Source organism: Procambarus clarkii, chromosome 42 (assembly GCF_040958095.1).
Source record: "Procambarus clarkii isolate CNS0578487 chromosome 42, FALCON_Pclarkii_2.0, whole genome shotgun sequence".
Classification (NCBI taxonomy): domain Eukaryota; kingdom Metazoa; phylum Arthropoda; class Malacostraca; order Decapoda; family Cambaridae; genus Procambarus; species Procambarus clarkii.
In genome coordinates this window covers 1,761,757-1,780,332 of record NC_091191.1, presented here as the reverse complement: position 1 = coordinate 1,780,332, position 18,576 = coordinate 1,761,757, and the positions used below count along the sequence as shown (strand labels likewise).

The following is an 18,576-nucleotide window of genomic DNA, read 5'->3' as shown; positions in this document are numbered from 1 at the left end:
TTCTCATCCTCAATATGAAGATAAGCAATTTATTTCTTATCTTGATTTAAGCAAGACGGCTTTTGTCGTTGTTGATAACGACATTTGCAACACTCACACTGCGGTCGAAAATCAAATTGGATTAGGGTATAATGGACAGAACTTAGTAAATAGAATAACATTAGATGGGAACGGGTGTAAACAACAGTATATGTAAATTTTTAGGCATTACTGAAATCGAACGCATTTTAGTTCCAAAGAAAGACTTAAAAAACTACCGGAGGACTCGGTAAGTTTAAGTTAAAGTGGACCGATAAGTGGCAGTTGCAGTTTAAAGTAGGTATATTCAAAATTTGGGGCCAAAATCAATTGGCAGTGATGAAATTAAATGTGATTGCGCAGCGATCTGGTAGGAATAATTAGTAAACGAACCAACCGGATGTCAACAATGTATTGGTGTTCGCAATAGCCAATGTGTTATTAATGAGAATATTAATGTTACCTCAGAACTTAACCTTGCAGTGCTATAGATCTCGTTTAGATTATGCTGGCACTGTTTGTCTGAACATAATTATCTCTGAGACTGTTAATCCCCAGCATGAGGAATTATAATTACAGAGTGTAAGAACATTGAACTTAAACTCGCATGAATAGTATAGGAATATTTTTTATCGAAATGAAATCTTTAATACCCAGCATGTGATGGGTGTGTAAGTTATCGCAGTGGTGGGTGGGTGGGTGTTATCAGTTGTTTCATCATTGGCGAGGCCGTGGCACACATTGGCTACAACCCATGCTAAATTAGTGGAGACTACTCACTAGTTCAGTACAAGTAGATAGGCTGTTGTTTGAGGGAACAAGCGATCTGGCTATTAAAGCAAGATGGTAATTGTAACAATGGTTTCAAACTACTGGTACTTGTATTATTTGTAGTGTTGACAGCCAACCGCCTCTAAATCATTGACGGTACCTTGTCATGGGGAAACGCCTAGTACTTCACCATTACTTTCTGGTCGAAGGCTAAGCTGTTGTTTAAGCTTCTAACCACCTGAGTGTTGGTTTGCCGTGCATGAAAACCCGTAAGTTCCCAATTCCACTTCAATTTTGGTTATGGATTGAGGTAAAACCGAAACGTCAGTGAAGCCTAACTGAATCACTCTTGAATTAACTATAGTGGGTTACGAGAGCTGTACTTCCCAAGCCAAACACACCCTTATTCCTTAGAGCTTGGGTTTATGAAGCGTGTGTATGTGTATATATAACGAGATGGGTGCATAATAAATGAACAATCAATTAATCTCCGTAGGGTGAGAATGCGGATGGGGGGGGGGGAGGGAGGTATTCTTCACATTTACAAGCATTTTTTATTCATCCCTTGACTGGTGTGATTGGAGACCGGAGCCCACGGGTTCCTCTCTGGAATGGCCACAAATATAATGCGAGAGGCAGAGTTTGATTGTAGTCGCACAGTTGTCACACAACGTGAAGATGAGTAACGACCACTTGACAAAACACAACAGTCTTCAAGGTTAAATATCTGGGACCACTTAACCTACACATTGACCTCCCTGATGACTCGCCCAGTCATATCTGTAGACGTGTTATCGCCTAAGCAGCCAGATATAAACAGCAGATACAACAACAAATAACATAACCACTAACATCAAAATCGGTCGTACTTTTTTGAAACCTAATAATACCTGCTTGTCTTTCTTCGAACTGGTGTACTCCTGACAAACAGTTCTTCATCCCTTATGATAGTCGACTCCATAGATATCTCGCCAATATATTTCTACAACTATTACTACAAAGTGACTGATACTGTAGAGTACAATCTACAAAGATATTTACAGTAATAGACATTTACATATTTACACAAGAGACCGCTCTCTGTAATTTATAGCACTGTTGAGAGAAGGAAGTATGATGAGGATACAAGTTAAGCCTTAGATACCAGATGTAACATCTTGTTGATCATGATGACGCCACAACTTAGTACTGTTATCCCAGTCATCCCTCACCCTTAAGTCCTACCGTTATCCAACCTATATGTACCCTCTATATAAATAATAATCCCCCCTTGTATCAATAATACACAAGAATCAACAGAATTAAAAACGTGTGTAGACCACTCACTGTAGTTAGGGTTAGCTAAAATTATTTTGTTGACTAAATATACATGTAGACCGCCTGCTGTTACACTAAAGTGGTAGCACTAAAAGTGCCTACATTATAACTTCACCCAGTTGCTAGCGTTTCTACCCGTTCTCTTGTTGAATGTCCTGACTTCCAGGACGAGCGTCTGTCTTGTTTTCCGACTGTCCCCCGCGGTCGCTTGTCCCTCGATAGAATTCTTCGCGACTCGGATACTTTTGATATCATTCACCTTATGCGTTTTTGTTCTCGTATTGGCATCCTTGGTGATATTTAGCGCCCTCTGATTATCCCGCACTTTGATGGTGCTACATAGCCTTCCCGGTTTGGTGCCTTCTATTGATAATTACTTACTTCTATCCCTTCTCACATTAGCGGCGAGGTAACGTAGGCACTCGCCCGCACCCAAGCGCTCCTATCTTTATTATGCACCCCATACCCATCCCGTGGGGGCTGGTGGAAAGGGTTAGAGTCACATAATGGGTCCAGGAACTGAACCCCATGGTTCGCTTCGCTAAGCAAGTGATGATCTTTGAGGCTAGTTACACAATTGTTAATGTCACATACACAAGTACATATATATACAATCATTTACACATATACATATCAATAATCTTTTTATATCACAAGTGATTCAACAAGAGGCTCACAACAGTCACTATATAAGGCACTTTACATCTATGATGAGTCACACAGTTACTAGTCCTGCTCCACACCCACCCAACTGGGCGGCAGCTTTACGGTCATGTGCTCCACACCCACCCAACTGGGCGGCAGCTTTACGGCCATGTGCTCCACACCCACCCAACTGGGCGGCAGCTTTACGGTCATGTGCTCCACACCCACCCAACTGGGCGGCAGCTTTACAGTCATGTGCTCCACACCCACCCAACTGGGCGGCAGCTTTACAGTCATGTGCTCCACACCCACCCAACTGGGCGGCAGCTTTACGGTCATGTGCTCCACACCCACCCAACTGGGCGGCAGCTTTACAGTCATGTGCTCCACACCCACCCAACTGGGCGGCAGCTTTACGGTCATGTGCTCCACACCCACCCAACTGGGCGGCAGCTTTAGTCATGTGCTCCACACCCACCCAACTGGGCGGCAGCTTTACGGTCATGTGCTCCACACCCACCCAACTGGGCGGCAGCTTTACAGTCATGTGCTCCACACCTACCCAACTGGGCGGCAGCTTTACAGTCATGTGCTCCACACCCACCCAACTGGGCGGCAGCTTTACAGTCATGTGCTCCACACCCACCCAACTGGGCGGCAGCTTTACAGTCATGTGCTCCACACCTACCCAACTGGGCGGCAGCTTTACAGTCATGTGCTCCTCACCCACCCAACTGGGCGGCAGCTTTACAGTCATGTGCTCCACACCCACCCAACTGGGCGGCAGCTTTACAGTCATGTGCTCCACACCCACCCAACTGGGCGGCAGCTTTACGGTCATGTGCTCCACACCCACCCAACTGGGCGGCAGCTTTAGTCATGTGCTCCACACCCACCCAACTGGGCGGCAGCTTTACGGTCATGTGCTCCACACCCACCCAACTGGGCGGCAGCTTTACAGTCATGTGCTCCACACCTACCCAACTGGGCGGCAGCTTTACAGTCATGTGCTCCACACCCACCCAACTGGGCGGCAGCTTTACAGTCATGTGCTCCACACCCACCCAACTGGGCGGCAGCTTTACAGTCATGTGCTCCACACCTACCCAACTGGGCGGCAGCTTTACAGTCATGTGCTCCTCACCCACCCAACTGGGCGGCAGCTTTACAGTCATGTGCTCCACACCCACCCAACTGGGCGGCAGCTTTACAGTCATGTGCTCCACACCCACCCAACTGGGCGGCAGCTTTACAGTCATGTGCTCCACACCCACCCAACTGGGCGGCAGCTTTACAGTCATGTGCTCCACACCTACCCAACTGGGCGGCAGCTTTACAGGCATGTGCTCCACACCCACCCAACTGGGCGGCAGCTTTACAGTCATGTGCTCCACACCCACCCAACTGGGCGGCAGCTTTAGTCATGTGCTCCACACCCACCCAACTGGGCGGCAGCTTTACAGTCATGTGCTCCACACCTACCCAACTGGGCGGCAGATTTACAGTCATGTGCTCCACACCCACCCAACTGGGCGGCAGCTTTACAGTCATGTGCTCCACACCCACCCAACTGGGCGGCAGCTTTACGGTCATGTGCTCCACACCCACCCAACTGGGCGGCAGCTTTACAGTCATGTGCTCCACACCCACCCAACTGGGCGGCAGCTTTACGGTCATGTGCTCCACACCCACACAACTGGGCGGCAGCCTTAGTCATGTGCTCCACACCCACCCAACTGGGCGGCAGTTTTACGGTCATGTGCTCCACACCCACCCAACTGGGCGGCAGCTTTACGGTCATGTGCTCCACACCCACCCAACTGGGCGGCAGCTTTACGGTCATGTGCTCCACACCCACCCAACTGGGCGGCAGCTTTACAGTCATGTGCTCCACACCCACCCAACTGGGCGGCAGCTTTACGGTCATGTGCTCCACACCCACCCAACTGGGCGGCAGCTTTACGGTCATGTGCTCCACACCCACCCAACTGGGCGGCAGCTTTACAGTCATGTGCTCCACACCCACCCAACTGGGCGGCAGCTTTACAGTCATGTGCTCCACACCCACCCAACTGGGCGGCAGCTTTACAGTCATGTGCAGGCGACACCTACAGTAAGCAAATTTTGGATACTTCGCTAAGATTCCTGGCAGTACATCTTGATGAATGAAGTACTTACACATTTCTTGGACACCATTGATGGCACTATCTCTAAATTCCGCGATTTTTTCACATTCCATTATATAATGACACAAAGTATGAGAATAATTCTGGTGACAGTTTACATTTAGTTAAATCTACATCAGCAGATGTTGTAAACTCCCAGAGGTACTTGTAGCCGAGCCCTTCTTTCCCATCTTCTGGAACACTAGTTTACTTTAATATTATTGTTTGTTGGTCAGTAACATCTTTTGTTGACTGACCTTAAACCTAACACCCAACTATACCTCGGTACCAGTGAAGGACGAAATTTGGCAAAATGGTATAATCATCCATTTAACGTTAAACCGATATATCCGTTTAACTGGCATTCATATATTCTTGAATGGAGTATTTAGAATGAGAGTAAGGGAGGTACTAGCCTCACTCAGCCACCGCCACGCCGTCAACGTGGCCTGGCGGTGGGTTGATGAACTATTGTTCAGGGGCCGGATTCACGAAGCAGTTACGCAAGCACTTACGAACGTGTACATCTTTCCTCAATCTTTGACAGCTTTGGTTACATTTATTAAACAGTTTACAAGCATGGAAACTTTCCAATCAACCGTTGTTATTGTTATAAACAGCCTCCTGGTGCTTCGGAGTTCATTAACTGCTTAATAATTGTAAACAAAGCCGCTAAAGATTGAGAAAAGATGTACAGGTTCGTAACTGCTTCGTGAATCTGGCCCCTGGTCATTCCTCTTGACATTTGCTGACTTTACATTCCTCTGAAGACTTGTGTAAACACTTGATACTGTATCAGGTTTCTGGCTGAGACAAGCGTCTTCACTACACTTAACTTAAATGTTATTTAATAAAAATCAATAAAGTACTAAATACGATACGTAACAATCTTTTAAAAGTGGTCATTGATATTTTAGGGGCTCACGCTTGGGTAAAGTAAGTTGACAAATAAGGAGAGAGAAGTGAATGAACAAATTGGGTATACTGGAGTTAGCTCGGCATATAACTTGAACTACCGCTACTGGAAACTGTACAAGTAGGTGTAGGTCTGGCCACAAGGAGACCCAGAATGCTCTATCTCACGAAACATTATACAGGACCACAGTTGTGTCAACCTGTAATGCTAGTAGTGAGGAAAGGGAGTCAGAAATAGTAAAGCTGTCTACTTCGGTGTTGTCAATAATTTTGAGCACTACCAGTATAGCTACCAAATCACCTTGCATTGTGGATGCTCAGTTAATAACTCTATTATTTTCAATTGTGATAAGCAATAACAGTACTTCGTGCCCTCCCTGAAGCTATATTGAGTAATCCGTCAGTGCACATGGTCTGTGTCATGAGGATTTTAGTTTGTATATGTGTTTTAGGATGTTTAATTTATAATAAGGTTGTCTGTGATTAGTTTCTTGGTGGGGTATGCAGGCGTCAAGATGTCAAAAGGTACTATCTGCCAGGGTGGACGGAAGTGCTGTACCCTTTCATCATTACGGTGTACACACTTCCACATTACGGTGTACACACTTCCACATTACGGTGTACACACTTCCACATTACGGTGTACACACTTCCACATTACGGTGTACACACTTCCACATTACTGTTCCTCATATCTTACCAGTAACTCACACAAACTTCCACTTTACTAAATTACTACAACAAATTATTACAGCAAGATGGCGTAGTAAATAAATTGAAAAATAAGTTTTTACATATGTTAGATAATGGTTATCTGCAGTGAAGTGTGTGTATGCGTAGCAGCAGAAGACAAGTGTCTTCACTTCCACTACCGCTCACTACGCAACACGGGGGAGTGAAAGTTGGTGGTTGAATGCACAGTAGTAGCTAAGGCTTTGATATGGGTGTTCCTCCCATTGTGTTGGAGGTTCAGGTCGGGTTCCCAGCATCTCTGTCGGCCCAGCGAGGTAGTGATTCAAATTGAAATAAGTTTATTGAGGTATAAATATACACAAAGGGATGAGGCAGCTCAAACTATTCTCACCCCGTTGAGGCAGTGATCGTTTATAATTTGTAGGTTAGGTTTGGTGGAATAGTTAGATGTCCGGTTTAGTAATACAAGGATCCTTAAGGAGGCAGTCGTTTCTAATTAGGCTTGAGCTAGATTCTCGAATACAAGTCTATGCTGTATGGAAAAACAAATACACCACTACTACTCCACACAGAAGTATGATCCAGTTAGTTCACTCATTTTGTGAGCGGTAGTGGAAAAGTTATACTTTGAATGCATGACAGAGCTGATGAGTTAGCCAAAGAATCTGCCTTTAAATGAGTTAACTATAATATGGATTGTGTATAAGCAACTTAAGAACAATAGAACACCAAGAACTTTAAAACAAACTTGTAGATCTGAGGCAAGGTGAAATCTACACTAGCAATTCCATCTATCATGCAAGAGGCACATAATATATGGATCATCCAGTAAAATCAGCAGCCTCCAATAGATGCTAATGTTACTAATTAAATAGATGTTACTAATGCTCGGCTTTGTCTCTGTTATAAGTGTCTCTGGGAATTTGCATTACCTCTTGATGTAGACCTGACCAAATACAACAAATACAAATATTTATTCAGGTAAAGTACATACATGTGTATGTGTGCATACACACATACACAAATGTATATGTGCGGGTAAAATTATTCGCACACCCTCCGCCACTATGTGATGGAGTGCAAAAAGAGAGGTGAATTTAGATCTTTATAACAAATATCCAAGAAATGTATACGCATTCCATTCAAAGTGATCTACTACCAGAAATGTTTGTCAGATATTCCCAGTTTGACAAGTACAGGTATAATGTGGGTGAATGTCACCTTTCACCGCCACCCACTGGATAAGGAGTGATGTGCAGGATAACCCAACCAAATTATGGAACAAGCTCACTGCAAGTTGCTTAGCTTAGAGACTACTTGTCGTTCTCCAACCCATTGTTGATATAATAATTCAGCCCGTCCTCCTAAGGTTTCCCATCGTTATGAAACTGTCGTACTGAAGTGCCCTTATTCTAACCTACCAGAGAACCCAAAATAGAAAACGGGACATTACGTCAATTTCGCGAGCCGCTTCCATTTTCTAGTACGACAAATTTTGCCCTTAGGTAGAGTATTTGTCAAAAATACGACGTTCTATTAGTAGGTCGGGTTGGATTCACTAAAGCCTGTGTAACTGGCTTATCAAGACTAGTTAAAACAATTTTGGGGTTCAGTTCTTGAGCCCATTATGTTCTGTAACCATTAACACTACCGCCCACGGGATAGGTATGGGGTGCAGAATAAGTGAACTGAGCTAACAGAGGCACATGGGATGCACAGTCATTGTACTACCGTTCACAGGGTGAACATGAGGCGCAGTGCACAGCAGCCCGCTGCTAGCACTAACTCTCGACAACATAATAATAATAATAATAATAATAATAATAATAATTAGGAAAAGTACATACATAGTTGCAGAGTTACAGTACAAACATTGTTTGATTTAAATATAGAGGTAGTACACACAATACCTAAAGCCACTGGAACGCATAGTGTTTCGGGTGAGGTGAGGAAAAAAACACTTAGACTAAACAAATATATATATTATATATATTTATATATATATATATATATATATATATATATATATATATATATATATATATATATATATATATATATATATATATATATACGTATATAAAATGCGTATTATATACAACGTATATAAAATACGTTGGCAGAAAGTTAAGGAGACATTTATAAAATATTAATCATAGGAAATTCTTAACGAAGGTATTTATTTCATAGCAGTTACACCTCCGTCTCCCAGGTCACTAGTAATTATGGAGTAAGTAAATACCAATGTGAAAAAATGAAGCTAGTGGCGCGTGGTGGATGTAGGAGTGATCCAATAGTGGCCCGACTGTTGCTGTGACTCAGCAAAGTTCACAGTGGTGGTGGGGGGGGGGGGGGGGGGAGATTAGACCCCTCCCCACCACCACCACCAACTTCCTCACCTGTTATGTAATTGTGTCAATCCACACTTTATTTTTTTACCCACCTCCACCTGCTGTTGCAAACATCCTTTCACAACACTACTACTTTCTCATTCATTTTTGTCTCATCTCCAGTCGCTCTCTTCCTTCCTCTTTTGTTTTTCTACCCTGGCCTCATCTGTCAAGGCTGAATTATAATTGCAGGAGTATCATGTATAATACTTTGATGTTCGCAGTAGGTAACCTGAAGGTATAGGTTATATCAAGCCATCCATTCCTCCCATCCACTCTCATTTTGGATGGTGGAGCGACGGTCTTCTTCCAAGTCGGCGTTTAATCCCCAACCATACAAGTTTTTTTTTGTGGGTGGTCACCCTTCCTTCCATCCCTCTATCCTATCCCAAATCATTAACCTCATTCTTATTATTTTAAAACAAATTTAAAATTGCAGACATGCACAGATTACACGACTCCATAACCAGCAGACGGTCCAGGAAAATTTGTACCATAAGAAACGCAACGTCAAGTGACATTGCAGTATTGTGTTACCACTGCACAATAGGCCATAGCCTCGACCACGTGTGCCTGCAACATATGAGCTGCGCTACAGCTAGTACTGAAGGGGCTCTAGTTTTGGAATGTACAAAAACGGAAAATGGGGTTAATAGGCTGCGTATGCGAAGTGAAAGGTCGGACGTTTCTGGCGAGCAACGAAACCTTGATCTCATTCCACACTGATGAAGTTTGGTACTGCACGACCTTCTGGTCGTTCTCAAAATATTAACCTAAGGCAATACGAAACAGTGGACTTAACTGCGATTTAAAAAATAAATAGGCAAACTGAATCGAAAATAGAGCTGCAGATCTATGGAACAATTTGGCAACATTATAGAAGCAAACTGGAAAGCATCACTTACATAAATACATGAGTGAGAGTAGTTGGAACTATAGGTCTTCATCAGCAGATCCCTTTGCTTTTATCTTATGTCCGGGCTCAGACGATGGGTTACGTGATGACGCTATAACTGCCTCTTTAAATTTAACTACTGTTGACAGGAGACAGTGAATGCGGGAGCTACATTTTTAAAGAATTTGTTTTTGTTCCAGGACCACGTGGCGGCGACCTTCGGAGCTGGTCTGGGTTATGCCTGCGTGGTGGACGTGGGCGATCAGAAGACCTCCATCTCGTGCGTGGAGGACGCCATCTCTCACCCAGCCACCAGGGTATAGTGCTTACAATTACTCATCACTCCGGTATAAACAGGAATGAAATAGGTTTATTGCCAGCAAATAAGTCAAAGTAAAAACTATTGTTACCAAGACTATTTTAGGTTATATATATATATAATATATAATATATATATATATATATAATATATAATATATATATATATATATATATATATATATATATATATATATATATATATATATATATATATATATATATATATGATCGATGTTCCATTCGGGAATCTTAATTTTAAGATGAATAGGAAAACCAGGGATATACTGAACATCTTGTATCAGAATCTTTACTTTAAAAAACATAACGTTTCGAATACTTCTCGTATTCATCATCAGATCATTACGAGGGTTGACACCTGCTGCACGCCGTGCCACCGGCTCTCCACCCCCACGGCGTGCAGCAGGTGTCAACCCTCGTAATGATCTGATGATGAATACGAGAAGTATTCGAAACGTTATGTTTTTTAAAGTAAAGATTCTGATACAAGATGTTCAGTATATCCCTGGTTTTCCTATTCATCTTAATATATATATATATATATATATATATATATATATATATATATATATATATATATATATATATATATATATATATATATATATATATATATATAGTGCTATTCAAAATATGCTGTAGCAGATTAACATATTTAAAGCAACGCTTTAAGTTAGATTTTAACTTGCTGAATGTTAATATTTATGTAATTACTTTCATTATATCTACTTTGAAAGTAGCATACAACACATACCATCATTTGAGCTTTTTGAGTCCCGTAGAGACCTGTGGCTAATTGCTGAAGAAACCTGTGGCTAATTGCTGAAGAATTTACAATATAGAAAATATTGTTGATCCTCTATATCAAGTTGAATAACTGATAAAAATTAATTGCCTGTTGATCACTAAAGAAGGTAAACATACCAGCTAGTAACAGATAGGTAGGTTTTACTTGCTGAAGTATCGAAATAACTTTGATATTATTATCCATCCCTTATTATCCATGCCATATTTATCCCGGAATACTGGTGCACGGGTACAGAGGCGTGTGAGCTCAAGAAAACAGTACATACCAATAAATTGTTAAGCAAAGCAATTTACAGCACTGATGGACTAGCTAGAGTGTTTGTTGGCTTAAACATCAAGTGTCTGGACAGTCTTAGCTTAGCCTAGTTACCTTATTAGAACCCAATACCCATGCCAGTCATGCACCCATCCTTTGGGATACGTGTTACTGTGGAACATAGCGGGCTCGGGAGTTGAACAAACATTACCTCTACCTTTTTATTAAGAAAGTTACAACATTGTTGTTCATCCCTTGTCCACTGCTTACGGCACCAGTATCGCCAGCATTCACTGGCACCTACTATCACCATCGATGTCGCTACCACCCCCCTCCCTGTCACTTCCAAAATCCACCTGCCTGTCACTATCACCAACGTACACCACTTACCACCATCACCTACCCCCGCCCCAATATTGCTTGTCACTACCAGCTACAACCACCACCACCACCAGAAGAGTACAAGAAGTGCAAAGATAGGATATTTGCATTGAAACTGCATACAGAGTTGGCATGTGAGAAAGATTGTAAGATATACATGGGTTTTTATGGATATGTAAAAGTCATAAAATAAGAGGTAAGAGAGAAGAGACTTTGGAGAATGATAAGCATGTGTGGAGTTGGCAGAGTGCCATTAACTGTAGTGAAATGTTTCTATGTAGCTAGTAGTCCATGTGTATGAGTTAATGATGTAATGAGTGACTGGTTGGGTAATAATGTTAGGTGTATGTCAGGGACCCAGGTTATTCAATGCGTGTATGTGTGTGTGTGAGTATATATATATATATATATATATATATATATATATATATATATATATATATATATATATATATATATATATATATATATATATATATATATATAATAATAATAATAATAATAATAATTTTTATTTAGGTAAAGGTACATACATAAAGAGATTTTACAAAGTTTGTTGGCTTTATAGATAGAGCTAATACATACAATGCCTAAAGCCACTATTACGCAAAGCGTTTCGGGCAGAAACGCTGCCCGAAAACAGAAATATATATACTGTATACATATACATGAATGGCCATGAGGGAGGTCAGAGTAAGAATGTTAGAGATGGCTTGTAAACAGCGTATAAGCCTCATACGAGTAACTGGAGAATGTCTAATTTGATAAAAAAAAAAAAATGATGTTCGCTGATAATAGTTCTTGTACTGTAGCAGAGAATTTGTCATCGGGTATGTAGACTAGTTGAAAAGTGTATTGAGGTATGTAAGAGGAAACTTAAAACTAAATATGGCAACCCATCCTCTTGTGTAGATAGTACCTATTGTGACTATTGTTAATAGTCACAAATTCGTACGTACAGTACTTAGCTTTTAGATAGTAGTATACTAACTATTAGGGAATTCTTTTAAAATGAAGTTAAAACACAAACTTAAATATTCCTAGGCCTAGTATAGCATACGTATGTACTGTACTATATTAGGCCTAGGGAGGTTAGGTTAGTTTAGTTTGTTAAAGCAACACAAGTAAAAAAAATAGCTTTTGTTTGTCCAACTCAATAGTTCAGATTTCTACTTTTGTTGTACGTCGGTATATATACTATGGTCCTCATCATTACTATAAGTACAGTACAGGTATTACCAAAGCAGGTGGATGGGCAGAAATAGGAACAAAAGTAAAACTGGTGTTAAGAGTAAAGGAAATGTATGTGAAATACATGAAAGTGATGAAGTGCTGGAAGATATTAATCTGTTTAAGTACTTTGTATGTACAGTAGCCATGCTGACACAATGTATGGTTACGAGACAATGGTCTGGCTTGAAAGTGAAAAATTAGATGAAGCCGTAGAAATGGGGAGACTGAGAAACATGCATGGAGTAAGGACTGAAAATGCCATGGAATAATGTAGAGTATAAATTTCAATAAACTTCAGGACTGAGAAGAGCTTACCAATATGGTTTGGTCATCTTGAAAGGATGATGGTAGATGGTGAAAAGAGTATTCAAATTAATTTGAGTGTAGGAGATTGCAGAGCAGTTTGTAAGGAGGGAGTGAATGTATTTTTATATAATATTTCACTCTACACCTGGCCTTATGAAGCAAGGTAATGCCAACGTATGTTTTATGCATGCATGTACGCTTCTAATTTTGTACTTAATTTTATATGTACACTGTAATTGTCTTTCAGACTAATCTTGGTCATAACTTTAACAACCCATACTTGTCTCAACTAAAAATAACATTTCCCACAGAATGGTGAATTGATTTTCAACCCTCAAATTGAATAGCATTTGCATATACAACTACATGTTGTACAGCTTTGGCCTCAGTGTTAGTAGCATATTTACCCATAAGTTATCTCACATGCAGCATTTCCCACAGTTGCGGCTTGACTACGGTGGCAGTGATGTTACTCAGGTATTCTACTGGCTGTTGAAGAAGTGTGGTTTCCCACATCAAGTGAACCTCCACAAAAAACTTGATGCAATGTTACTCAACAAACTTAAACATGAGTTCTGCCATGTTAATCTGGTAAGAAATGTTTGGCTCCGAGCTTGTATATGCTTATAACTATCGTTCAAGTTATGTATGCAATGGAGAACAAATTACACAATGTAGTTTATTTTACCCTGTAGTTTGAGAGATTAAGTATCAACATTGTAATTGGGCTACTAATCTTACCCAAATTTAAAATATTTCAAATTATTGTTTATCTATAAGTTAAATTTAACTTAATTCCAGGTAAGATTTGGCATTAGAAATAATAATTTATACACCTACCTCTGCACTTGCACTCTTTTTACAACACTTTTCCATCAAATATTTACCACACTATTAGTATTCACTATTTATAGTGAGTATTGATGTTGTCTCTTAATTACAAAGATAACATGGATAATGCAACAGTATCTAATTCTACCCCATACAAGTCTGGCAGTTGGACTTCTTGGAAAAGTGCCCAGAAAGTCTGCCTTGATTGCATATTTCCAGAATTATGCAGAATATTCATTGCTCATCTAAGAATAGCAAATGCTGTTGCCACGACACAAATTTTATGTCTACCAAGTTTTATCTTAACAGCTGCTACTGTTAGATTGGATTAGCCCTGTGTACCCTGTTTATAATGAATATATTTATCATTACCCTCACTGCAGTTCTTTATTTTGTGTATATCTCAACTAATGTATTTTTTATGATATACTGTAGTTCTGCTCAAAATTGCTTTAGTTAGAAATGGGTACGTCTTGCCCTTGACAGGAAGCACGTATTTGGCTTATAGTCTCCTAAAACCAAAGGTAAGACCATGTGTCATCCATTCAGTTGCTGACAAGACATAATGATATTTAACCTGACTGAACAACTGAAGCATGCACTATCCAGTACCACACAAAGAGCCCAGAATGTGATTGACTCAGTCAGACCTTGTGAGTGGTGGTGGTGATAACATCTCCCATCTAAGATCAGTTATATATTAGACTTAGTTTATCATATTACTATTGTTTTTTCCATTACCCTTCAAAAAATATTTTCAATAAACAAAATTGTAGATACAGTATGTCATAGTCATTGTATTTGATATTGTGATTTGTTCACTGCAGGCATAGGAGCTCAGTGGTGGAAATTAACCTCTCTAATTAAAACACTGAAAAAGCATGGTGACCCCAACTTTTCATTACTGATTGATGCCAAATGAAGCTTGTAAATAATATATATAGGTCAAATAGCAAAAAAAGATAGGCAATTGTAGATATAATTACTGTAAAAGGGGCACAATTATATAAAGACAACAATATTTTGGAGAAAGCAAAGAGTTCTGATAGTTCAAACAATGCTGGAAAAAAGATCTTTATACATCTTATTCAGCCCATCACTGTTGTGGTTCGTATCTTCAATTCATGTACAGTATTACAAAAAAAGGTTTAATTTAATTTCAGAATGAGTGTGGTGCTCAGGAGAAGACCTTCAGTGTTCACAACCCTGGAGAAGTGCCCTCCACCTACACCATCCAGATGGGGGATGAACTTATAGTGGCAGCCCTTAGCCTCTTCTACCCTGATCTACTCAAAATTACTGGTCCCAAGGCAACCCTGACTCAGAAGCCAAACCCAGGTGACCCTGATGATCCCTTTGATGAAAATTACCTCAGAGAGACCAGTGTAAGTTTTAGTCAGTGTTTGTGAGTGACAGATAAAGCATACACTATTAGAGTACTGTACAATATATGATTACTGTACTCTAATATTCTATTTACCTATCTATAATATGACAGTCATGTTACAGTAAAAGTGAAAGATCAAATTAAGAACCCTTTTGCAGGTTGGGACAATTTGGACAGTTCCTTCATGCCATCCCTAATGTGCACTGATATGGCTACCAGAATTTTGGCCAATACTATTACTGATTTCATAGCTTAGTACTAGTACTGTAAAAATATATATTATTTACTGCACTCTGATAGTGACATACAAGTTCTAACATAAAAAGCAATGTTAAGAAATAAAAATGTTTTATGATTTCATGGTTCATAAATGATGATAGTATAATAGTAACACAATACAGTAATTATAATACTAATTATAGCACAACTATTCCTGCAGAATTCACAAAATACCTTATTTTGATTTCTTACATTTTACATTACAGCGAATACATAATACTACTGAACATTTACAGAGAAGAGGTTGTAGGGAAGCAGCTGAAGCAATGGAAGTTGGTGGTGGTGAGGGAGGTGATGCAGGAGAGGAAGATATTGTAGTAGATGACCAGCCATTGCCCCCAGCTCAGGTGGTCCCCTCAATGTCTGTACGCAATGATTCCTCAACATTTTCTAGCACAGAGAAGTTACTTTCCTTAGAGCAAGCCATCCTCACCAGTATAGACAGATGTCGTAAGTCACACAGTTGTTCAATTACATTTTGAATTGCTGACGAACGTATTTCTAATCATTACTCTAATACTTCGGCTGTAAATTTCAACCAAATACATTGAAACTTGGATCTTTAGGAGCAACTCAATGGTATGTGTATAAAAGAAAATTTGTAGGCCCTTAAAATTGTTCATAAATTATTATTATTTACAAAACAATTATTTCATTCTCAATAAATCTTAGTAAGAATTTATAGCTACAGTACTGTGTTCAACACCTAATCATGCACCTTTATATAAAGTAATGAAATTTTAATTTTTGAACCACAAAAGAAATTATTTTGAATTAGAAAATATGCACAATAATGATTACCTTATTTGATGTTTGGACTACAGTACTTTGTAAAATATTGAAGTTTCTCTAAAAACAGTGTTTAAGACAATTGGTCTATTGACTTTTGATTCTGAGTTTTTCTTTACAGAAAGTGATGAAATGAAAAGGAAAATGTATAGCAGCATCTTAATTGTTGGAGGAGGAGCAAAATTTAAAAGTATTGGAAAATGGCTACAAAGCAGACTAACACTTCAAATTCCTGTTGCGTACAGGCCAGGTGATACCATTGCAAACAATGCACTTGTGTAACTTTAGCATGAATTCATTCCTAGTTTAAATTTTAGATCTCTTGTGTCCTGCTTACATAAATAAAGATAGTGAAGAACATGGTGGTAACAACAGGGTAGAGTAATACAAAGCTGAGTTACTCAGCTATGAGTAACTGCTGGTTTTGACTTTACAATCAAAGCCTTATAAAATATTCAACAACTAAAGAAACAAAACAGGAAGAATTGAGGTGGATCATGATGAGTGAAGGAGTGAGGCACAACACATTGCTAAATTAATAATTCAGAACATTACAATAATGTCGAGCCCTACTCGGCAAGTGATGCTCTAGGTTGCCTTCCTATGATGAATTGTTATTTACCTACCTTTGTACACTTAATTTAGCTGTTGAACATTTGACATTTTTGCTGTAAGACTGTTTCTAACTGAATTTGTTTTCCCTCAGAACAAATTGAGATCATCACACGTGCCAAGGATATGGATCCATGTATGACGGCTTGGAAAGGGGCAGCACTGATGACTTGTTTAGAGGGAAGCAACGAATTGTGGATACAACAGTCAGAGTGGAACAAACATGGAGTAAAGATCTTGCGGGAAAAATGTCCATTTATATGGTAAATTGCTTGTGTAATATATAATAAATTATATATATTATCCTTATTTGTTTCCCCCATCAGCATATTGCTTTACTAAAGATTTAAAAGCTATTAAACTGAAGAATCAATTCATTCCAAAACCTTATAAATTATTTGTACTGTTCATGTATCATTAGCCTAATCTACAAAATAGTTTCCGTTTAGTTGTGGACAAGAAGCCTGTTAGACTTACCATGTTCCCTATGGTGAATGAAAAGATGCTTTGGCCAAATGCTTTCATTGTTGTGGGAATAGAACTTTGGACCTCTTGACTGTGACCAGACTGCATTGCATGGGTCACTGTACCATCATATTTAAACAATGTATTATTATTATTATTAATTATAACTACATTATATATAAAACTAATGATATTAACTTAGAATGTTTTTAGGAAGCAGTTGCATAGTAAATTATTAAATAAGGTGTACACACTAACAACATGGAGAATATTTGGTACGTTTCTTCCAGTTTGCAATCTAGGATATTTAAAATATTTGAGAATATTTTATGCAGATAATATTACTACTACCTAGTGTTTTGTATGGAGAGTTTATCATTCAGAAATCATCCAATACTTTACCTATTACATACTTTACCTATTAAAGTCTCTGTGCCTGAAATTTTAGGGTATATTGATTCTATCATTTGTTATTGTACCTGAAATGTAAACACTGTGGTGAGTAGCGCTTCCTCTCTCATAACGCGTGTATTGTGTATCACTACTTGCATGTAGTAGTAATTATTGTTATTGCCTCTCCCAAAATTCACGTGTCAATACTAGGCTCTAAAGAATGCAAGAATCTGCTGGCCCCAGAAGTTAATCAGTCAGGACTGACTGACAACTTGTATCAGCATAACAGATTTATTCAAACTGTTAAGTCATAATCGTGCTAGGGATATACGAGAGTACAATATACTCAATCCAGCCCAGAAAGAATGTCGAATTTTTTTTGTAACTTTCCAAATCCTAAGTGACATCACAAGAACCATTAATTAGTGCTACTTCAGTTGAACTAACTACTCCCTTCTCCCACTACCCATTTCCCAACAAAAGAAGGAACAAAGGACAACCCTGGAACAACTGAATAGCATAGCAGTCTCTGAAACATGAGTGTCATTATACTCAAAGCCTGATTTATTTGTAATGCCATTAAGTTGCTCCAATAGGTATGGCTCGAACCAAAGACTCAAGTAGAACTTCAGTTTCAACTCTTTTACCCTGTAGTAGCTCAGTCGATTAAGGCAGTGTCTGGGATGCTC

At 39.5% G+C, this 18,576-nt stretch overlaps 1 protein-coding gene across 2 annotated transcripts in view; it reads left to right on the top strand.

Moving 5' to 3' along the window:
• The window catches only part of Arp8 (Actin-related protein 8), a 48,335-nt gene extending 31,003 nt beyond the window's left edge, over positions 1–17,332 (top strand). For both annotated transcript variants that reach the window (XM_045762130.2, XM_045762131.2), the window contains 6 exons: positions 10,010–10,126; positions 13,573–13,722; positions 15,126–15,347; positions 15,865–16,078; positions 16,539–16,667; positions 17,124–17,332. In XM_045762130.2, coding sequence (XP_045618086.1) covers positions 10,010–10,126; positions 13,573–13,722; positions 15,126–15,347; positions 15,865–16,078; positions 16,539–16,667; positions 17,124–17,296 — 1,005 coding nt within the window. In that variant the 3' untranslated portion in view covers positions 17,297–17,332. The remainder of the gene's footprint in view (positions 1–10,009; positions 10,127–13,572; positions 13,723–15,125; positions 15,348–15,864; positions 16,079–16,538; positions 16,668–17,123) is intronic.
• Positions 17,333–18,576: the final 1,244 nt, after the last annotated feature.